Raw genomic sequence first — 23,601 nt, forward strand, 5'->3', positions numbered from 1 at the left:
GCCCTTGCCTCCGCTGCTCCGAAAGGGCGTCCGTCGTTGCTGCAGAACTCCAAGGGCCCGGGCCGTCTCAGTATCCGCCTTGATGGCCTGAAGGGAATCGTCCACTGTCTTCCCAAACAGGTTGTTCCCGTCGAAGGGCATGTCCAGGACTCTGGTCTGGACGTCCTGCCGGAAGTCCGTAGCTTTGAGCCATCCACGACGTCGAAGGCAAACGCCGTTGCCCAGCTGGCGGAACCCAGTGTCGGCGATGTCCGTCGCCACGGTGATGGTGTGGTCCGAGGCCACCTCACCTTCCTGCAGGATCTCCAGGGCCTCCGCCCTCTTGTCGTCCGGCAGAAAATCCAGCAGGGGAGCTATCTTGTACCAGAGCTCCCTGTCGTAGCGAGCCACGATAGCCAAGGCGTTGGCCGCTTTAATCGTCATCGCTGCCGACGAGATGACTCTACGTCCCATAGCATCCAATTTCTTTCCCTCGCCGTCCGGCGGGGAAGTCGATGTGGAGGCCGCACCCCCCCCCACTTTCTTCCTGGCTGCCGCGGAGACGACGGAATCCGGGGTAGGCTGCGCCCGGAGGCACAGGGGGGCCGTGTCCGGGACCCGGTACTTTTTCTCGTACCGGTCTCTTCTAGCTGGCGTCGTGGAAGGGTTCTTGAGGAGGGAAAGGCCCTCATCCCAAATGTCGTCCAACAGAGGCACTGCGAGGACCGTCTTCCTCTTGGCCTCGCGCCGCTGATAAAGGAAGCCTTCCTTTTTCTTCTCCTCAGGGCAGAGTTGGAAAAGCTCGGAAGCCCTGGAGATCATGGAGTGGAAAGATCCGATCTCGTCGGGCGGAGAAGCCCTGGCGGGAGGCGACGACGGAATATCCTCGTCGTATGCCTCGTCGTCCGTACCCGTCGCTGCCGTGTCAGTCCCCGTATCATCCCCTCGGGTGGACGGGGAGGAGGGCTGGACGGGGCGCGACGGTTGAAAAGGAGGTGGTGGATGGATCCTTCTTTTCTTGGTAGGGGGAACACCAGAAGGTCCCGGTTCTGGATCCCCCGACGGGAGAGGTTCCTCCGTCGGTAACGGTAGCCTCGTCCTTATCTCGGAGCATAAGGGCTGTATGGCCAACAAAATGGCCGCCGAGTTGTCTTGCGGCGCTGGCAGAGGGGAATCCGACGGGCGAGCAGGGGCCCCGTCGGTATCCTCGACGATGTCGTCGTCGTCACCTGCGTCGGGGTCCATTCCGACGGGCTGGCCTTCTTCCACGCCTAGGCCGTGGCTTAAGACCTCGATCAGCTCCTCTTCTGAGGTTGAGGCCGAATCTACGACGACGCCCTGCCCCCCCTTCTTCTTCCCCACGGAGGGTTTCACGCGGGTCCTATCGATGGGCACAAAAGAAGACTCCCTCCGAGGAGGCAGGGAGATTCTGGGCCCCGAGGTCGCCACCACTGGTGCAGCCTCCACAGGCTGAGCCAGGGCCGCCGCGACCGTTTCGATAGAGGGCTTGGTCGGATGGATCAAGGCCTTCACCACCTTAGGTGCGCTCACCGCCTTATCCTTGAGGGAGGGGGCACTGCCACGCTCCTCCTCTGCCTTAGAGCTCGACCGGGGCCTCTCCAGGAGCTTCGCCGGGTGCTCGGCCTTCCTCTTACCCGACCCAGAGCGTTGGCTCGTGGTTGATGGTGCCGGGGAGGGTGCGCCCTGCCTGGCGCCCGTAGAGCCCGACCGTTCGGCGCTCCCGGTGCCAGCGGACTCGCGGTGCTTAGCCTTATGTTGGGCCCCCGTCACCGGGGCGCCCTCAAAGGTCTTAGAAGACCGCTCGGATTTCTTCTTCTTCTCGCCAGACGGGCTCTTACCCTCCAGCCAGTTGGCGAGACGTTGATGGCGGTCCTTCATGGTCCGTTCCGACATGTTGCCGCAAAACGCACAGTCCTTCTCCACGTGCGTCTTGTCCTCATGAAGGCAGTAAAGGCAGAAAGAGTGTTCGTCCTCCTTAAAGACGTTCTGCAGCTGGCATCCAGGGCAGACCCTGAACAGCTTTCCGGGCGTCGAGCTTCCCTTCTCCTGGGCCATCTCCGAGACCGGGCCTGAGAAGCTTCTGGAGTCCTCTGAAGTGTAGCTCGACGAAATCTTCACCCTTGAGGGGTGCAGACGAATCCGACACGGGTCCCCGTTGATCGGATGTAGGATCGGTGGAGCTTGAGGCTCTTTTGACCGAAAGAATCGAAGTTTTTTGTGAAAAAGCGCGAAAAATAGCACTAACGCTCGAGAGCAATAGCACGAGGATCCCAACACATGAACGTGCGGTAAAAATCTGAAGATGGCTGCCAGAGGCGGTGCTTAGGTAGAGGGCAGTCATTGGCTGTGGTCAGTATGACGCAGAGACCAGTGATTGGTTATTACTACGAAAGACAGATCAGAAACGAAACTGATACTGGTTTTTTCTTTACCGAGGATTCCCAGCCTGACGACGGGGAATATTCATGAGCATGTGAATCCATGCCAGACCCCATGCTGGAGAAAAGTATATAATTATTTATTTAAAAACACACTTGTAAAATACACTAACACTAATATGGCAAGAAAGTTCAAACACAGTCACTATCAATATATGTACATCCCTGATTACTTATTGAACAAGTCTTAGTTAAAACACCACTTATTTGCAGACAGAGGTGAGCGCTTAACCTAAGATGGCACTCCAATACGTTAGTTGAAAAGGGAGGGAAAAGGCAGAATTAGGAAAGCACACAATACCAACACTTTTAAAAGAACCACAGCAAGTCAGGAAAGGCAGAGTCTACTGTAGAGCAAGAAAGTTCATAGGCCAGGCCCACTCTTGGAGAGAGCAAGGCGGAATGTGTCCAAGATCACACAGTTGAATTATACTTAAAAAGTCTTTGCAGATAGTTCAAAAAGAGTTGAATCAGTTCAGAGAAAGTTAGTTAACAGGTCCCAGGTCACCCCAGGATAGAGAGTCAAGGATTTACAGGACACCTTGAACAGTCTGTTTGCAAGGGAGACCAGGCGGGAAACAGTACCTGAAATGGTGGAAAAGCTCCAGCGGGGGCAGTTGTTCCTGGCAGCGGGTGCAAGTCGGTGCTTTATCCTGGGGAAGAGAAGATCTCGGCGTGGAGGAAAGCTGGATGTCGTTGCACTGCCAGGGAAGAAACCAGCCGCGGAGTTTCCCGGTTAAAGGGTACTACCCTTTTACTCGCGGTAGTGGTGAAGTGTGGCTATCAGGCCGCCGGGGTGCTTGGCACGGGCGATTCGACCACGAGATGATCCAGGAAGGCGAAAAGAGGGCGAACTGGTTATCCCCACCAGTTCAAAGGAAGAAGACTCTCCGGGATGAAGATCTTCTCTGTCATCGGGAATTGGTGAGGCGGTTCAGCAGGGCTCCACCGGTGGTGTCGTCGTTGCAGGTTGGCTCAGCTTCTCCCTCTTCGGATTCTTTGGTCCTGTGGCGACTTCTGAAGTTCCAGTCCCCAAAGCCCTGCTTTTATGCAGAAAACCCCCATTCATCAGTCCTAGCTGTCACTCAAACATGCTAAGTGGTGAGCCGTGCGGCTCACCACTGGGCCAATCACACAAGAGTGCGACTTGAGTTGCAGAGGCAACTCAGTCCAGGGTGCCTAATCTCCCCTCCCACACATCCTGTAGACCCAGACAGAGTGGCGCCACTTTTGGTGGCTTCTGTGCAGAAGCCCACCAAAAGTGGAACAAAGGGCTCGACTTGGGTTGGAGTTACAGAGGCGAACACAAACGCCATTTTAAAACCGAGTCCTGGCAAAAAGACCTAACCGGTGAATAAATATTAAATAAATAACCTGGCGGTATCTTTAACATTGCACCAAAAAAGTGGTGCGTTTAAAATGAATGGGAAAATCCCATAGGAAATATTCTGGTGGAATATTTTGCGTGGTAACCACTGCAACCAGCCAGAAACTCGACGAGGGGGGACTGCACAGTGCCCCCTCGAAAAACAGACCCAGGGGCAATCTAATTACCCCTATCAGTACTTCCACAATATGATGGTTTGTACTGGTTCTGTTCACAATTTAAGACTAGAAAAGTCAATGGTGACTTTACATGCCCTGGGAGACAGTAGTCAGTCCCAGGGTGTGGAGTCTATGTTTGGGGGTCACTATGACACCCCTGTGTTACTGCACTGAGGGTGCTGTGTAACACACTTACCAAAAACACATGAAACCCTATGGAGTAAAAGAACCCATAGCCTATAAAACACATTACAAAAGTCAAAGGATATCTCAAATTATGTCTAAGAGCGGGAGAAAAAGAGTCTCACACTTAGCAGGAGAAACAAATAAACCCCAAAAATCCAGCAAAGCTGCATGGGGACTCACTAGGTTTGGGAAATTAGCCTATACAGAGAATTCTCCCTAACATATGGACCGCTGGACCACAACTAAAAACTACCCTCTGGGTGTTGCTAGGTCTGGAAAAAGACCTGGGGCTACGTTAATTTTGGGACTGTCGGGACTGGGGGCTAACCCCTCAGCTTCTATCCTGGGCTACAACAAAAAGACCCAGGGCTATAGCCCCCTCAGCCGTCCCCTAGCAACACCTCTGCCTCTGGGCACGATCTGTCAAAGCCAGGTGGAGGTATTGCATGGTGAAAAGTATCATACAACCTACTTTTGTTGCCTGCTTATTCTTACATTAGTATTAATCCTTTAGTGAACAACTCCACGTAGTCCCATTTTGATTATTGTCTTTCCGTGTCCCAAATTCTTTTGTCCGAAGTCAGGGTCAGGCCAGTATTTATTTATTGGACATTTGTATGGTGCCTATACACAAGTGTTTCCAGGCATCACAAGACAAAAAATGGGGGCAGGCGGACATAGGAAAAAGTAACGACAGTAACAAAGTAACAACAGTGATGGTTATAGTGGTCTTGTGACAATCCTACTGTGTAAGTGCAAAAGAACAAAGGTGATAAAAGTGCTGGGGGAAGTGGAGTAGGGGGGGAGTGCAGGAATGGGGTAAAGGGGGCATGGGCAAGTGCTAAGGCGGGGGGGCATGAGGGCCAGTACCAGGGGACAGGTGAAAAGAAGGGAAGACAATTGCAATGGACAAGGTTGACCAGATTCGGGCTAGTCTGGGGAAGGATGCCAAAGGGCAAGTGCTAGTAAGGGATGCTGGGAGAGACTAGTCGGTGAAGGTCTGGCCCCTGTATGACTCAGAAGAGACCAGACAGCAGTCACAGCGGCAAAGGGATGATTAACAAGGGAAGGGAGGGGGAAGGAAGAGGAGAAAATGAAGGTCTTGAGCAGTTTCCGGAACTAAGATAATCCGGCTCAAGTCTGAGGGAGGTAGGCAGGCCATTCCAGAGGGAGGTGCCTACCGAGGAAAGGGGTCTACCTCCCACTCTCTGCTTAGAGAAACATCTGACCTGCAGAGAGTTAGAGCTAAAGGGCCGAAGAACTCTAGCAGAGAGGTATTTGGGGAAAGAAAGCTGGATGTAGAGAGGTCCCGGGCCCCAGACTGCCTTGTGGATTATGCAAAGAGTTTTGAATTTGATCCTTGAAGTCACCGGAGCCGGTTGTGCAGCGCTATTCTGGATTAATTAAAGGGGGCGAAGGGATGAAAGAGGCAGATTGAGGAAGAGGCTGTTGCAGTAGTCCAGCCTAGAGAGGCCCTTCCTTAATAATGGGACGGCCATAACAAACAAAATTAAAATCAAAATCACCTTTAAGTTATGTCTATCGAGTCAAATTGAATCAAATTGTTGATGTTTTGTGTGAGAACACTCGAGTATTAAATAGAAACTTCACCTTCCCGATATATTTGAACTATGAGGACAGTTGCCTGACTTCCGGGTCATGTGACTGCACGTTTTTAACAACACGTGACGCACGTAGCAGACATCACGTGACTCCCGATTCATTAAACAACGGGCTTCCACACCGGCACCGTGAAACACACAGGAGCTGGGACGAAGCCGCTGCAGACTAAGCAGAAAGGTAAGACCCTTGTAATCGCGCCATGGAAAAGACACTTAGCGTGTGGCACACGCAACACGGTCTGGGACTTGGCTCAAGTAGCCACACCACCCCGTGTTGTGGGAACATAGACACTCTTCTTGGACAGGCAATTTTGGCATTAACAAACGTAACGGATGCCTGTTTATGTCTTGCCCCACCCTCCTTTTCCATCTCCCATCAGGACCAGGGATCACCACCCTTCGATCTGGGATATCATTCTCTGAACCCAGATGATCCATATGGGATTGTAACAAGGACAACCAACTTTCCATATCCAGGTTAGTTGGTACACTTCTCTGGTCAAAATGGCGTGCAATGTACTGTAGAAATCCGGTAATCTTGTACTATCATGAGAATGAGACACTGGAGAATTTATGCCCAAACTAGTAAACAAGTTTTGGATATACATAAAAACGAGTGGATCCTAGGTAGAAATGTATGACATTGTATCTGCATTTATGATAGAGGAGATAATCACACCATCAGTTGTGTTTTTAGAAAATGAATGGCATTAACAGAACTGCTTATTCAAAAGCCATATACTGGCCGTTAACAGCCAAATGGTGACTACTGTGCATTTTGTTTTGCACACACAGGTTCACTCGTCTGTTCCAGCCCCAAGACATATAAAGGAGGTGGTAAAGTGCAATCCCGCCTTCTTTTTAGATTCTGACACCTGGTAGGTTCTGATTAGACCGACCCTGTTGTAGAATACCAAAAGACTGTCCTGAAGAAAGTGGCCATAACACACACGATGCCACTGAAACCGGTAGACAGTAATTGCTACACTATATAGACACCAACTTAACTTTCTGTATGTGAGCAATTTTTTACTTCACCCCACTTGATGCTTTAATACCAATATCTTGAACAACGCCAAGTGGAGTGTGTATTGTCTTTATGTTGGTTTGTGACACAAACTTGGAGTGTTTGTATTTTGTGTCTTTTTTTTTTTTAACTCCGGTGCACGTGGTTTACACACAATCCCTTGGTCATTAAAGTCACGTATAACCCAGTGGATGTTTGTCCATCAAACCATTAATGCACCGATCTATTGTCTGGCTATTTGTCTCTTCCAATACAGACACATAGTGGAAGAGAGTGGATGTTGGGCATGATTGGAACAAGGCTGAATGCTTTCCAATGAATAGAAGTAAGTAGTTTATTTCTTATCCTTTTCCCTGTTTGTAGGCGGCACATAGCGCATCATAGGTTGAGATGTGGATGGGAGGAAGGGACAGTCAGAACTACACCATATCTTTCGCTGTCTTACTCCACAGCCTTGTTACAGCTGTTGTCTTCAACAGCAGCTCTCCTTTCTCTTGGAAAATATTTATGCCCTCAACCATAGTGGTTTTATCCAAAAAACAGGTTGTTGTATTCTCCTGTATTATTGGAAATCAAACATTTTAGGCTGTAACCAAATCACACCGCAGTTGTGTTTTGCCCTAATTCCTCGTGTTACAAAGTATATAGAGTAAGGGCATCTCCCTGCCAACTCGCACTTTGCCCCCCCATTTTTGTGAATTCCAGCCTAGAGATGACCAGAGCTCTGGAAACGTTGAGCTTCTGGGGGAAGGTGAGGAAAGTGAGAATGCCTCTGAGGAGGTGAAGCTGAAAGTTGGACTTCTTGGAAAGGTCTGTGATGTGTGGCGAGAAAGAGAGGGAGTAATCAAAGATGACCCCAAGGTTTTTTTTTTCCTCACAGGAGGGTAAGGGATTGGGCCTAAGGAAGGTGGCTAGAGAGTGGGGGAAGACAGGGAGCAGGCGTCCTAATGCGAAGGATCTCTGTCTTACTGGCATTAAGACAGAGATCATTGGCAGATTACCATGCCAGAATAGCTGTCAGACATTCAGGTATGAGAGAAGAAGGAGAGGAGGTAGAAGATGGAAGCTTAAAGGAAAGTTGTGTGTCATCAGCATAACACAGGAAGTGAGGAGCGTAGGTGAAGATCAACTGGGCCTGAGGGGCTAGGTAGATGTTGAAGAGCCATGGCGATAAGATAGAGCCCTGAGGGCTGCCACAGGTAAAGAGTGAGGTGGAGGAGAGGAAAGGGCCCAATTGCACTTGGGAGGGACGGTTTGAAAGGAAAGAGGCCAGCCACGCCAGTGCAAGGTCCGTGATGCCTATTGTATCATGGAGACGATTTAAGAGGATGGAGTGGCTGACCTTGTCAAAGGCAGAAGAAAGATCGAGGAGGATCAGAACCGAGGGGGAGTTAGAATCCAGCTTTGAAAGCAGGTCTTCATGGGTGTTCAGAAGAGCAGTTTCCGTGCCCCTGTATGCGCTGGAACCAGACTGGTGGTCATGGAGGCAAGCCAGTCGCTTCAGTGTGAAGGGTCATTTGGGGGAGGACCATCTTCTCCATGAGTTTGCCCAAGAAAGGGGTGAGAGAGATAGGGTGATAGTTAGCCAGGCAAGAGGGGTCGGCAGACTCCTTTTTTTAGGAGAGGGTGCGCAAGGGAGTGCTTGAGGGGTTGAGGGAAGGATCCAGTGGCAAAGGATTGGTTACAGAAGTAAGCCAAGACTGGGGCGAGAGAGGCAATGCTGTCCTTGATGGTTCTGGAGGAACAGGTGAGATCCTGTTTAAGAGGAGACTTTTATATAGTGGACTACACTAAAGGCCTCGTCCGGTGCAATGGGAAAGGAGGAGGAGAGTATGTGGGAAGGGATAGCAAGGCCAAGGGAGGCAACATAGGACGGGGGGGTGGATGACAGAGGGCAGAATGTCTTGAATTTTGGAGGAGAAGTGAGAGGCCAGTGCAGTGCAGAGGGAGGAGGAGCAGGGGTTGGGGGGGCTGCAGTAGGATTGTCAATTTCCTTGCAGATTTGAAAAAGTTAAGCCATGTTATTGGTAGCCCCAGTTATGCTGGCCTGGAGATGAGCCCTCTTCTTGGAACAGATGGTGAGACGATATTGCCTTTGGAACAGACAGCAGGCCAGTTTGTCAGAGGATGAACCTGAGGCCTGCCACTTCCGTTCAGAAGCTTTGTACCTGTGTTTCAAAGCTACCAAGTTGGAGTCATGCCCAGAGTTGCATTTGGAGGCAGCCTTCATGCGGATCCTCATGATAGGTGCAAAGATGTCCAAGGTGTTTGAGATAGAGAGATGGAGGTTAGCCAGAGCAGAGTCTGTAGGAGAGTCAAAGGCAGGGGCAGGAGGAGGAATGAAGGTATCGGTGAACACATCATTGGTGGAATGACGGAGAAAGAGACTGGTAGTGCGGGCACTCAACAGCGGACCGGGGAGCATAAGGTGAGAGGAGAGGAGAGAGTGGTCAGACCAGGAGAGAGGGGTAGATTCCTGGTGTCTTGTACTGTAGTCCTAGATTAGTTGTGAAGTTCGGGCTACAAAAATTCTACAATAACATTGAACACACAATGAACCATCAAACACTACTAAACTACAGTGCAGTACAGACAGGGGAGGTATTTACACTTCACACCCTTAATTAGTCCTAATTAGTTCTTACATAAAATGAAAATACATATAGAAAATAAAACATCACAATAGGTGTTGCACTTAAGTAAGGCTGTTTACCTCCACAGCTGAGAACGGTTGTGTTCCTTTTCATATGTGATTTGCCATGCTGTACCGGAACCCCACAACTTAATGTGTAACTGTTTTCTGAACCTAAGGAAAAGTTGGGAGAAAAAGGGTTGAATATAAAACTGCTTTGTACACTACTGTACTTAACGACATATGTATGCAAGAATTTAAATGAACTGCTCTATAAATCATCAATGAAACCTCATTTACACTATGGGGTGCAGTTTAGACTACATTTACAGAAAGATGTGAACACACTGCAGATAATATAGAAATTGGTTGCCCAGAGTGTTAATTTTTTGACCCATATGTTAGTAGTTAACTTAGGCAAGATTTCAAGACCTGAATATATGTAGCAGGAAAAAACGATAGTGAGATGGTAAAAATCACATTACCTTTATTACGGTGACACCAATACTGCAAGGTGACACCAACATTGCTAGCTCTTGACTTTCTGCTATTATCAACTAAGGGGCGAGTTACACTACCGTTTCGTAGGGCAGTCTTCTATGCCTTGATAGTACCATATATGTTTCTGTTTTGAGTGTATGAAAACAGCCAGCTATGCTCACAATTTGCACACCCACCTCATTTGACTTCAAGAGCCTGTTCGAAAGGTGGACAAGTGATGGGTGCTGGGAGAGGAAGCATGCTTGGTGTGTACAATTAGAGAAAGCATATTTGTTGGAGTGCCGTAATCACTAAAAACATGCCCTTACCTCGCTCGTAGGTCTGGCTGTCTCCTATTTAAACTTTTTGGAGCAGATGTAGAGCAAGGAAACAAGTATTGGTAAGGCCAATAGGTTTAGCTGGGTAAACGTATGTGTGTGTTAGGTGAAAGGGGAGGGTAAAGGTGCACATGAAAAAATTACACTGTGGAAGTGCAGGAAGCCTGGTTATCTTCAACATGCCTCAAGAAAAAGGGTAGGATGAGCGTGAAATACTGGACTGTAGCGAATGTTGGATCAATGAGAAAAGTTGCATGGAGTGGGAAGGGAAGGAGCATCAGGGGATGGATGAAGTAACATTTGGAGAGGCAAATAATAAGGTTACTCACCGCAGTGACCACCTTACTCCTATATCCATAGTCCCATTTCCTCCATACTTATGGGACATTCCTCCGTCCTGTGGGACGGGAACGGAGCACTTTGTAAAAAGCATCACATTTAAAAAAAAAATGTGTCCTTCCTCTCTTTTTACCCGGGTACGCAATGCGGCCGTAACCCCGCCCTCCTTAGCGCCACCTAGTGCATCGCCCATCAGTCCTTTTCTATCGTTAGGTCAGAGACCTTTAAGCAATAATAGAGGAACCTTATTAGAGGGGACGGCGGGCTGGCGTATGGAGGAAAGGGGACTATGGACTAGGAGTAAGGTGGTCACTGTGGTGAGTAACCTTATTATACTCCTACGTCCCGTCCCCTTTCCTCCATACTTCTGGGAGATTCCCAAGCACTCCTCACAGGAAATACGGGTGGATGGAAACCCCCTACTGAAAATGGTTTTTCAGCACAGCCTGGCCAAACTGAGCATCAGATCTGGAGCTCAGGTCTAAACAGTAATGTTTATAAATAGCCGATGGGGAGGCCCAAGTAGCCGCTTTCGTGATGGTCTACCAGGAGACATACTTTTGAAAGGCAACAGCAGCTGCCTTGCCCCATACCAGATGTGCATGAATCCCTTTAGGAGGCTGGAGACCCTGAACAGTGTAAGACTCTATAATACAGGCGCCAATACATCTGGAGATAGTCACTTTGGAGGCCTGCTTACCTTGTGGATTACCAAAGGTCACCAATAGTTGAGAAGAACTCCTAAATGCAGATGTTCTGTCCAGATAGAACTTAAGAGCTCTTCTAACATCCAGGCAATGCAAAACCCTCTCAACTTCCGAAGCCGGTTTTGGAAGGAAGACAGGCAGGGAGATTGACTGATTTAGATGGAAATCAGAAACCACCTTTGGTAGGAAATAAGGATTTGTTCTTAGGACAACCTTATCCTTGTGGAAAACCAAGAAGGGATGCTCCAACGACAAAGCTTGGAGCTCACTCACACGCCTTGCCGAAGTAACGGCGACCAAGAAAGACACCTTCCACGAAAGGTGCTTAAGATCTACCGTAGCCATTGGTTCAAAAGTCTTATGGCACAAGGCCGTAAGGGCCACGTTCAGATCCCACTTCGGATGCGGTTTGTGAACAGGAGGGTAAAGACGCATTAGACTCGCAAAGTGCCTTTTAACCACTGGATTTGACAGTGAAAAAGAGCACTGGTCCGTGGATAGGTAGTCGGCCACAGCCGAAAGATAAGTCCTGCATGACAGGACATGAATGCCCGATTCTGCTAGATGAGAGACGAAGGACAGCACCATGTCAATCGTAGCCACCCTGGGGTCCAGCTGTTTGGCTAAGCACCAGTGACAGAAACAAAGCCATTTGCTTCTGTACTGAGACCTTGTCGAGGGCTTCCTGGCTGCCTGAATAATGCACATGTTGTCAGCAGACAGGTTGAGATGTTCTAAAGATCTGAACTCAGGCACCATGCCACCAAGCTGAACGATTGTGGGAAGGGGTGCCACAGCTGCCGATCTCTCTGGTGAACCAGATCGGGAACCAACAGATGCCTGATCGGTGCACACACTGACAGATGTTAAAGCTCTGAAAACCAGAACCTGGCCGGCCACCACAGAGCTATGAGCAGAAGAGAACAGTTCACTGTGTTCCTCAGCTTGCAAATCATCCCATGAATCAGAGGCACAGGCGGAAAAGCATAGGCCCTCATGTTGTGCCAGGGAATCTCGAGAGCATCTCCCAGAGAGGAGGCTCCCAGCCCATTTCTGGAGGCATACAGAGGAAGTTTCTTGTTTGCCGATGTTGCGAAGAGGTCCACTTCTCGAGTGCCCCAACACAGGAATATCTGTAAGAGGACCTCCGCTTTCAATTCCCACTCGTAGCTGACCATTGTTCGTCGGCTGAGGGCATCTGCCGTAACGTTCAGCTGGCCCGGGATGTGTACTGCAAACAGCCAGACACCATGCTGAACCGCCCATTCCCAAATCTGAATGGCAAGATCCACAAGAGATGGGGACTTGGTGCCCCCCCTGCTTGCTGATGTAAAACATGGACACCACATTGTCCGTGCGGACACGAACCACTTTGTTGGCAATGACCGGCCTGAACGCCTTGATCGCCAGGTAGATCTCCAGAAGCTCCAGATGATTTATATGAAGGAACTTGTCTTGGGGTGACCAGAGGTCGGAGACCTGAAGAAGATCCAACGTCGCCCCCCACCCCAGAAGGGAGGAGTCCGTTGTGATTGTCACCATCGGAGCGGGGTCCTGAAAACCTGCGCCCACCGACAGGTTACTGAGAGACGACCAACACACAAGCTCCATTCTCTTGAAAGCCGGAATCGAATCCACAGCCTGATGCCAAGAACTCCAAAGAGCAATCTGCGTCCGCCTCATCTTGAGCCGAGCAAGAGGAAGAGCCAATATGCACGAGGCCATGAGGCCCAAAAGCCTCTGGAACCACCAGGCCGATATGCTCTCCGACTGCGCAAACATCTAACACGTGGCCAACAGATCTGCTATTTTGTCCCCGGTCAGGTAAACTCTGCAGTCAATCGTGTTCCAACAAAAACCCAGGAAAGTCGAGACCTGAGAGACCATCATGGAAGATTTCTGCCAGTTCACCGACAGCCCAAGGTGGAACAGGAGCTGGAGGAGAGTTTGAAGATTGCTCGAGGCTTTCAGCGGGCAAGGACTGCGCAACAGCCAATCGTCCAAATACGGATACACATGGATACCCTGAAGCCAAAGATAAGCTGCGATAACCGACATCATCTTTGTAAAGACACGCAGTGCCGAGCTGAGGCCAACGGGGAGCAGTCGGAACTGGAAGTGCTCCTCCCCTACGGAAAACCGTAGGTATCTCCAGTCTTCAGATCAGAATATGCATATACGCATCCTGAAGGTCCACCACGTTGAGCCAATCGCCCTTCTGCAGAGGACTTTATTTGACAAGGCGTGATCATCTTGAATTTCTCTTGGGGTAGAGAAAGATTGAACTGGGAAAGGTCTAGAATGGTGCACAGGCCAGCCTGGTTGGGTTTGGGCACTGTAAACAGCCGGGAGTAGAAGCCCTCCCCTCGCTCCCCTAGGGGAACAGGTTCCACCGCTCTGAGATCAAGTAATTTCTGAATTTCGGCTTTGAGGGAGGGCGACCCTGACTGCTGGAAGGGAAGATTGATGGGTGGGGTAGGGAGAAGGGGTAAGCGGAAGCCTGCCCGAGCGAGTGACAAGACCCACCGGTCCTCGGTGATGGTCTGCCATGCCTCCCAATGAGACACAATTCGATCTAAAAAAAACCTGAAACCAGAGGAAGGCCGAGGCTGCGACAATGATCTCTGCGTCCTGAAAGGTGGTTTTACCAGGACAGACAAGGAATTGGCGGTCTGAGATTGGTCAGCTCCACGTCTGTTGTAGAATAAAAGAGCTCCTTGCCATCAAAAGACAGGTCCAAAACCTTATCCTGCACCTGCTTAGAGAACTTGGTGGCGTGCAGCCAAGCCTGACGAGGTATGCACGCCAAGCATAAGGCCCCGGGCTGAGGTGTGGACATGATGCACCGCTGCCTCCAGCAAATCCTGCGCCAGGACCCTGGCATCTGACAATCCTGCTTTGAAATCTTCTAGCTTTTCAGCGGGAATAAACTCCCCAAACTCCGACAGACCTTTCAACATTTTCATATTCGCCCCCGCTAACACCAGTTCTGCATTGGCTTGATACAGCTGCAGGGCTGAATTAGTGAAAATCTTCCTCCCAGGGGAGTCAAGACGCTTGTCCTCTTTGGCTAGAACCTGTGTAGCCATCGTAGAAGAGGATGCCGCAGGTCTGGATTGCAAAGTGGCCGCAGCCACTACCGTGGTGGAGGGGGGCGGACACGAAGCTAAGGCCACCTCTTCCAAAGAAAGAGCCTGAAACGTGCGTCAATTTTCTTGTTGACAAACAGTCCAGAGTGTGGTTTCTCCCAGACTTTGCAGACCTCGGCCAAAACGTCCTTCTGCAAGAACAAGCCGGTACGCTCCGAAGGAGACAAGGTGAATGCCCCCGAAAGAATGCACTCCTGCGGAGAGGGTGCCTCGGGTACTGGAACATCCAACAGACACATCATGTCCAACACCCGGGCGTGAAAGGCTCTGACAGAGCGGGACTGGTCTTCGCTGTTCTGATCGCCCTGTGCGTCGTCCGACAGGTCTGGATAAGGCTGAGTCGCATCAGGCTCCACAATAGACTTGTCCACTGGGGACAACGGAGGCAGGGGTGGAAGAGTTGTAGGAGGCCCAGCCGGTAAAGGCGGCGCCGGCGGAACCACAGGAACCGCAGCTGGGACCGTCGGCGCAGGCAGGGCATATCTCCCTAAACAAGCCTCGAAAGTACTCCTTCATGGGGTCGGAATGCATAAATCTTTGAAACTTGCCGAAAAAGACGTCCTCCGCTGACAATTTAGGCACGACTGGAGGAGGCCTCTCATGAGCGGAGTAATTCCAGGGACGCAAGGGAGAGGGTTGCCAAGAGGGCCCTTCCCCACTGGTGTCCACATAAATCAAGGGTGCCGATGCCGCAGGAAGTGCGACATTGTGCAGTAGGGGCATCCGAGCGTTCCAGTCATAAACTGGACAAAACAGATGTGCACAAGGAAACCGATGTTCACTTGAAAAACCACTCCCTACACCTAGGGCCGATGGCGTAGTTGTAAGGGAGGTATCTTAAATGGCTGCCGTGGACTTGGCGGGAACGGCCGCCATTTTTTCGGCACCTGAGTAGAACTGCGACACGTGTGGAAGTGAAGCAGGGGTCCCCACAGGTGGGTCAGGGGTCTTCATCTTAGCCTTAACGCAAGGAACCTCGGCTGAGTCGGTACTGTTTGGCCTAGGATGATTCTGTGACATGCTATCAGCCAAACTAGCCTTCAAAGGAAGGACCTTGGCACTGCCGGTAACGGAGCGATTACTGTCGAAGACCTCACTCCGTGCCCCCTCAACAGATTTGGAGTCACCGCTAGAATGGGAACGATGAGGAACACATCTCACCAACAATACCTTAACAGGCCTCTCAGAACTGTTGGTCACCTTAGCCTCTAAACGAGCGACCTCAGACCGGAGTCCGGTAAAAGCCCCTTCACGACGGGCCTCAAACTTCCGTTCGGTATCAACAGCCTCAACTGAGGCCTCAGGGCGTACCCCGGTGTTTTTACGGGAAGCTCCAGTCAAGGAGACCTCGAAGCAAGCTCTGGTACCCGACGCCTCAGTAGAACGGGGCCCACAAATAGCTGCCACAGGAGGGGCCTCGGATTGTAATCCGGTGTCAATAGGCCCCTTGCGTAGGGCCCTCAGAGAAAACTCGGGTACACATTTTAGGCCTAGAAGACACCTCAGGGCAAGCCCCGGTAATAGAGCTTTTGACGCTCCTCCCAGACCGGGAAGACCCCGGGAAGGAGATCTCCGGCCGGGGTAATCTAAAAAGTAAAGAACTCACCGGACGTTTCCTCTTCTCGTCGATGAAAGTTTGAAAGTGCGCCAGGGAAGTACGACCGAAAGGGAGTCACAATAAAAACACGAGTCCCACCGGTGGTCCGGACCCAAACACTCTAAACAAAGAGAATGGGGATGCGCCCTAGTGAAGCATCACTGACAAGAAAAACAATTTGGAATGTCTAGCTGAAACGGCATAGACGGACTACCACGCGACCCGCTAAGCCAGAGCAAGAGAGGAGGAAACTGGAAGGAAAAAATCTTCCGAAGATGCAAGTGCGTCCAGTCCCGAACGAGCGGAGAAAAGGACTGATGGCCGATGCGCTGGGTGGAGCTAAGGAGGGCGGGGTTACGGCCGCATGAGGTATCCCACGTAAAAAGAGAGGAAGGGCACATTTTTTTTTTTTTAAATGTGATGCATTTTACAAAGTGCTCCAGTCCTGTCCCACGGGACAGAGGGATGTCGCATAAGTATGGAGCAAAGGGGACGGGATGTAGGAGTAAGGAGCTTTATTAAAAATGGGAACTAGTCAGCAGAATTAACGCTGGGTGTATGAAAGGAGTATTAGCAGGAAAACGAAACACCAGCGAAAAAGAAGCACTCGATTTAGGGGCAGAGGATATGAACTGGGACAAGAAGGACTATGTGGAAACAATGCCTGGTGTGCCAGTGTTGTATGTGCTCTCAGCATTTCCAACATGCCCAGAGGTAAACTTGAAATGGGGACTGAACTAGTAGGGAATGGTGCATGCGTGGGAAGAAGGAGAACTGCAGGGGGTGGCCATATGAGCACAGGAAACAAAGAAGCACTGTGGTAGCCAATAGAGCACTTAGAGTGAGAATCCAAAGGAGCAGGGTAGATGGGTGTCAAGGTGGAAGTGCTAAACATAAAAAACAATGGGAGAACTGGGAGTGGCAGGGTAAGAGGGACCTAAGGGACACCAGGGAAGGGGCCTAACGAGCATTGATGGACCTGGGGAACCTGGAAAGCAATATGTCCATGGGAGAGGAGATGGAAGGAGCCTATGGGAGGAATTGCAAAGGAGCAATTATAGGAAAAAGGGGCACTGGGGACCCTAGCAGTCCGGGTGTTGAAGAAGTGATTAAAAACATGCAACAGCTGGGACGAGGCTCCAATGCTCTAATTAGGATTCAGGGGTTCACCACCTAAGACAATTTAAAAGAATCAGTCCAAATCGTAAATTTTTAAGCACATTCGTCCCTGTATAGGGATTAAAAAGTAGTTAACCATAATGGAAGAACAGACATAAAAGATGTGGTTACAGTGAGAAACAACAAACTAGAAGCTTTACAACTCATTTTTTGCTTTTCCAAAGGGTTGTGGAGCATGAGGGGAGATGAAAAGAAGGGGAAGGGATGACTGGGAGAGAGGGTAAGCAAAGCAGAAAACCAGGGTACTAACACAAAAGAGGCCCATGGTGCAAGAATTCCCTGTTGGCCAGTCCGCCGGTGCTAGTCCTTTGTTTACCTGTAGGTGTAGCCATTTGTTCGGTTAGCCTCCAAAAGTTTTCAGTTCAGAAAATCTGTTCACCCTTCTCTAGTGCATTCGGGGATGGAGGAGAATAGAGGTGCACATAGATATTCCCCACAGTACTTTGAAGAAATAAAGTCTATCCTGCAGACTACCTCTCAGCAGCCTAAGCTCACCCCTCCACTAGTTCATCCCCTTGCTCCCTACTGGCTGATTTATGTATTTCTAAAAATGAATTTTCCCCAATGTGCCAAAGTATTTGCTCTGATCCCAGCTCTGTGAACGGCATTATGTACAATAAACTGAAAATTGTTCTGTGACTAGAACAGCAATTCCCATTAATAAAGTAAGCAGCCATCTTGTAATGGCAATGGTTTGCATGTCACACAACAAAATCCATCGGGGGGGCAATAGGGAGCCCAACTAAGATGGCTGCAGGCTCGTGAGCATCTGATCTAAATCCGGAATCATATCCGGTGGTTCTCCCAGTTGGAAGCTTCACTATATAGCGGTATCGTGGAAAGCGAAGTTCACACAGTAAGAGGAAGTGATTTCGGTGAATATCAGAGCCCTATAGCCCTTGAACATCGATTGCACGCAGGCCCGTGGCTACTTTGGGAGGAACGCGAGAGATGGAGAGCCAACGCCGGCGCACGATTGAAGTCCTCCCCCGCCGCTGTGCAGGCTGGCGGGCTGTGCGGAGGCGATCGTGGTGAGAAGGTGAATCTCAGAGAAATGCTACAGTGCGCCAGCAACCCCGGTCGGCCCGTTGGGTTGTCGCTGCCCCAGCCTGTGGGGAGAGGCAACCGGAGGCAGATGACGCTGTGTTGATCCGTGGTTCCTGGCCATTGCGGACCGCGGCAGTGCATCCACCATCTCCGCTGACCAAGACTACACATCAGCGACCGAACCCAGAGAAAACGACGAGCACCTGCGCTGCCCGCTTCCCAGCGGGGGAGAGTAGATCCGGCCCGGTGCAGCAGGTATCAGGGCACTGCACCGGTAAGAGGATCGGTAAGAAGTGACCCGGAGGCCCTTACCTGGCCGAGGAGGGCCCTTTTACATCTAATCCCTGTCAGAATGACACCACCATAGTCACAGAATACAAAGGGGGGCCGCTGCGGGGCCTGGAGCGTTCTGGGCAGAATACATGAGTACACGCCAGACCCTACCCCGTGGGGGAACCACTGATGGCTGAACGCCAGCAGAAGGCCCCCCCCTCTGACAAACCTGCTTCCACGGAGGTACTGGACATGCTACAGGGCCCTGGCACCAGTGACAATTGGCCCACCTAACAAACGGCGAACTGGATAGCACCACGTGGAGTGGAGGAAGTGCAGCTCCATTTGTGCGCACCATTGGAGAGACCAGGAAGTAAGCACACGCCCTGACCCTCTGGGAATCCGGAGCGGAGGGGAGGCAAAACAGGGCAAATCCGTCCAGGCCTGGCGGTAACAGCAGGACCCAGTGTCAGGCAGGAACACCCGGAAACGGGGAATGTGTCCAAACGTGGTGCGACAAACATTGTGTATCCCCCCGACCTACACCATACCGCAGGACCTTGCAGAGAACCTGTTCAGACTGCTGGGCATTGCTGGGCCGGCAGCCGAACAGGTGCAACCTGGGGGCGGCAAATAGTCTGGCTGCCGCTGCGCTGTGCGCCATATAGAGGAAGGCACCCCACATAACAGTGACAATACGTGTGCGTACCAATCAAATGCACGCAGTGATAAATACTGCTGGGGACAGAAAAACTGCTGCTGCATCCCCGGCGACATATAGCAGTTGAGGACACTGCGTATGGAGTGCTTTGCCCCACCTTAGACACCGGGACCTTACTACAGACATCAACGCTGTTGGGATCTTCGTTCTAGGGCGTGTACAGCCCAGTCATCCCCCGCCACCCCATGGGGAAACACAACAGTGTGACGCTTGCCAACGGGGGCATGGGGAGATAGTCCATAAAGGTTTAGCCCATATCGTCCGCACCTCCGCCTAGACTGCCGCAGGCAAGGGTTGGTAACATTGGTCACAAGGCACTACTATCCTTCTGCCCTAAGATTATCCTCAGCCCACACGATCAGACAGCCCTTTATAGGGATCATCGGCTCTCACGACCCCACCAACTATACCAAAGAAATCCACTGTGAATAGTCACCAACGGCAGCAGGGGGGTAAACGCTGGACTCGATCACACATCAAATGCTCCTGACCTGGGTACCGCGAGCAGAAAAGACATCATAATTCCGGCAGAGAGCGTCAAAGGGCCACCATAGATCTTCCCCCCCACGAACATCATCTGGACATACCGCCAGGGGCTAGGAAAATACGTTGCCTGGACCCGAGATCAACGGCAATGTCCAGATCTGAGAAAGGGGGAAAACACCAAGCGAAATTACAATTTGACGCACCAGCACACGTCAAAATCAGTAAAGTAATGGAGGCCTCTCTTGAGGCACAATCTCCGGCACCATCCCAAGATCTGGCCGGGGCATTTCAGGACATTAAAGAGATGTTCTCCCAACTGGAATCCAGTATCCAATCCCTGGATGGGAAGCTTGACTCACTTACCTGCAAGGTAGAAGCACATGTAGGTCCGGCAGGACAAACACAGTGAAAGATTGGACGAAGCAGAGAGAAGAGTCTCGGAGGTGGAGGACATGTCCACCTCTACGGCCAGGGAGATGTCGGGTCTGAAGAGGGCGTTGAAAGAACTCATTGATAAGCAGGATGACCTGAAATATAGCTCAAGGAGGAACAACCTCAGGATTGTCTGTATCCCAGAATCAGCAGACCAGAAGAACATGGAATCTCTCCTGGAGGGGATACTACAGGAAGCACTGGTCCAAGAGGGGTTCTCTGCAGTGTGCACAGTTGAACGGGCGCATTGAATCCCTAGCGGCAGACGGCCGATACCAGGTGCACCTCCTCACCCAATTATTGCTTGTCTATTAAACTTTTGGGACAGAGATGTAGCTCTCCGGAAAGCCAGAGAAAAGGGGACAGTCATCTACAAGGGTGACACGATCAGACTGTTCCTGGACTTCTCAGATAAAGTGCAGGCATTAAGGAAGACGTTTATTGGAGTCAAAAGGCAGCTACGTGATCAGGGGATACGATACGCAATGATGTTCCTGGCCAGACTACGAGTTGAGCATGACAGTCGAGCGCTCTTCTTCAACACCCCGGAAGATGCTACAACCTTCTTAGAGATGCAGCCCAGACCTCCTCGACAGAGGGGGAACAACAACTGACATTAATGTGTCACGGTACTAACGATAAGGAAGCCTAAGTGTGCACACGGTTGGGGAAAAGGGGATGCTGAAAAGTTGGGGCAATCAGCGGGGGTCCAAGTTTCAAGGTTGGGGAAACCCAAGTTTGGGAGACTATGGGACATGGGGCGGGAAAGGGGGAGGGGCTATGCATCACTGACGGATTGGGGTTGTCGGTGGGGGAGGGGGGTAAGACATGGTACACTCCAACTTATAACCTTACCACACTATCCATTCAGGCGGCGCCTACAGAGGGCCGTCACTTCAAGGGACGCCATACGTTTAAACGAAACACTTAACCTTTGCACCTGGAATCTCAGGGGACTAAAGTGTCCCACTAAATGCCGGAAGGTCCCACTAAATGCCGGAAGGTCTTGCTCTATATGCAGCGTCACCAGATTGGGATAGCATTCCTGCAAGAGACCCACCTAACACCTTAGTTTGATTCAAAATTTGGGAAACCTGGGGATGTCACAGATATTTTTCTTCATATTCGTCATGAGCACCCTAATTTGCAACGCGATTGGCTTTCAACAAACAAAGGTGGTAAAGGACGGGGAGGAGGGGAGAGGCCTCATAGTTCAGGGTACCATCCAGGGAAAATTCTACACATTAATCAACTACTACGGTCCTAACCAGGATACGATAGAGACACTGGAATAGGTGTACTGCCAGCTAGGGGAATTAGCACCTGGAGAAGTAATCTGGGCCGGCGACTTCAATGCAGTAATTCAGCCTGAACTCGACCGAACTGGAGGGAACCATGGGTCCGGGAATAAGGGGACTAACCGGCTGCAGGGTATGACTACCGCATGGGAGGTTGCAGATGCATGGCGGGTGAGAAACCAGACAGCGCAGTAGTATGCCTACCACTCGATGCCACATAACTCGGCGTCGAGGCTGGACTTCTTTTTGATATCCCACTCGCTGCTGGGGCAGGTGCAGGAAGTGGAGATCCTGGCCTGCACCTTGTCAGACCACGCCCCTGTGATGCTGACATTGCGAGGCCGGGAGAGAGGGAGACCCCCATGGCGGTTCAAGAGTGACGGCCTCACAGATTTAGTTTTACGAGAAAGACTAACACTGGCGGTAGACACCTTTTACGAGACGAATGTGGGATCAGTGCAGTCCGCTGGGGTACTGTGGGAAAACATTAAGTGTGTTATAAGGGGGGAATGTATATCCAGCGAGGCAGGGATACTCTGGCAGATCAGGAGGGAGCTGGTGGCCAAGGAGAGCAGCATACGCACTCTGCAAATGGCAAATCCAACTCTGACAAACAGGGAACAAGCTGGAATTCTAAAACAACTACAGGAATACCAAGCCCTAGCACTCGGAGAGGTCAAATAAGTAGGAAACCTGAGCAATATTCGCCAATACGGGGAGGGGAATGCACCAGACCGGACATTATCGAAGGCAACCAGGATAGATAATCTGGGGGGGCAGGGTCCAGGCAATAGCAGACGAACAGGGACAAGATTGGTTCGAAGATACAAAGATAGCACATCAATTCTTTAAATTCCATAGTAATTTATATTCCTCCCAATTCCAAGCCACCCGAGCGGACATTGAGGAATACTTAGACCAAGTTGCCTTACATTGGTGCACTGATGACCAGAAGGAATACCTGAACCGGCCTCTATCGCTATCTGAGGTGCTAGATGCTATAAAATCCCTACCAAACGGGATGTCGCCGGGGCCCGATGGGTTCACGGCAGAATTTTATAAACACTATGCAGATAAATTAGGCCCCCATCTGCTGGAAATGTTCCAGCACCGTCTAGAGGCAGGATATGTACCGGAAATGCTGATGGAAGCAGTGGTGGCAGTGCTACTGAAACAGGATAAACCTAGCAATGATTGTTCCGCTTACCGCCTAATCTCGCTGATTAATATAGACAATAAAATCTTTGCTAAGATCCTAGCATCTCGCTTATCGCCCATGATGCCAGTAATGGTAAAGGCAGACCAGGCGGGCTTCATCCCCGGTCGGTCCACATCATATGGTCTTCGGAGAATGTTCGGGCTGATCACGGTGGTGACACCCGGGGACTCTGTTGTGGCCGCTATATTGGAGTCCACTAAGGCGTTTGATTCGGTCGAAAGAGCATTCATATTTGCCGCACTGAGGCGGGTGGGGATGGGCGAACAATACATTGCCATGGTCAAATTGCTATACACAGCCAGTGGCCCGGGTGAGGGTGAATGCTCAACTGACACCAATCATAGCGCTGGAAAGAGGAACGTGACAGGGGTGCCCTCTTTTACCGCTACTCTTTGCACTGGTGATCGAGCCATTCACCGAAAGGGTGAGAGAGTTGCACCTACATCGTGGGGTTAGACTACACACCCACAGGATGGTGATATTCATCAAAGACTCCAAGGATAACCTAGACCCAATCATGAGGGATGTCCAGTGCTTCAGGGATGTATTGGGGCTAAAGATCAATGCCTCCAAAACTGTAATCTTCCCATTAACAGAGAAGGTAGAACTAACCAGAGCTCTTCCTTATAAAAGCCTTCTCCTTAAGAAGATTAAGAATAAAACCATTCAAGGAGGTGCCCGTGCCTATGACAAAGCCTGTTTGAAACTTGTCCAGGCAGTTCTGCCCAATTGCTGAAGAAGAAAGGCTCTTTACTAGGCTAGAAGGAAAGGTTTTGCTGGGCATGTCCGGAAGTGCTATAGGGCAATATTTTGCAAGCTAAGGTCGGTCTCCCTTCTTAAAGATTGGAACCTGTATGGACTCACATCAGGAAGTTGGGATAACTTT

At 50.6% G+C, this 23,601-nt stretch overlaps 1 protein-coding gene across 3 annotated transcripts in view; it reads right to left on the bottom strand.

Moving 5' to 3' along the window:
- The window catches only part of SCUBE1 (signal peptide, CUB domain and EGF like domain containing 1), a 2,600,196-nt gene that overhangs the window by 902,203 nt on the left and 1,674,392 nt on the right, over positions 1-23,601 (bottom strand). For all 3 annotated transcript variants that reach the window (XM_069628128.1, XM_069628129.1, XM_069628127.1), the window contains one exon: positions 9,532-9,624. In XM_069628128.1, coding sequence (XP_069484229.1) covers positions 9,532-9,624 — 93 coding nt within the window. The remainder of the gene's footprint in view (positions 1-9,531; positions 9,625-23,601) is intronic.

Source organism: Ambystoma mexicanum, chromosome 12 (genome assembly GCF_040938575.1).
Source record: "Ambystoma mexicanum isolate Mex_15411 chromosome 12, UKY_AmexF1_1, whole genome shotgun sequence".
NCBI lineage: Eukaryota > Metazoa > Chordata > Amphibia > Caudata > Ambystomatidae > Ambystoma > Ambystoma mexicanum.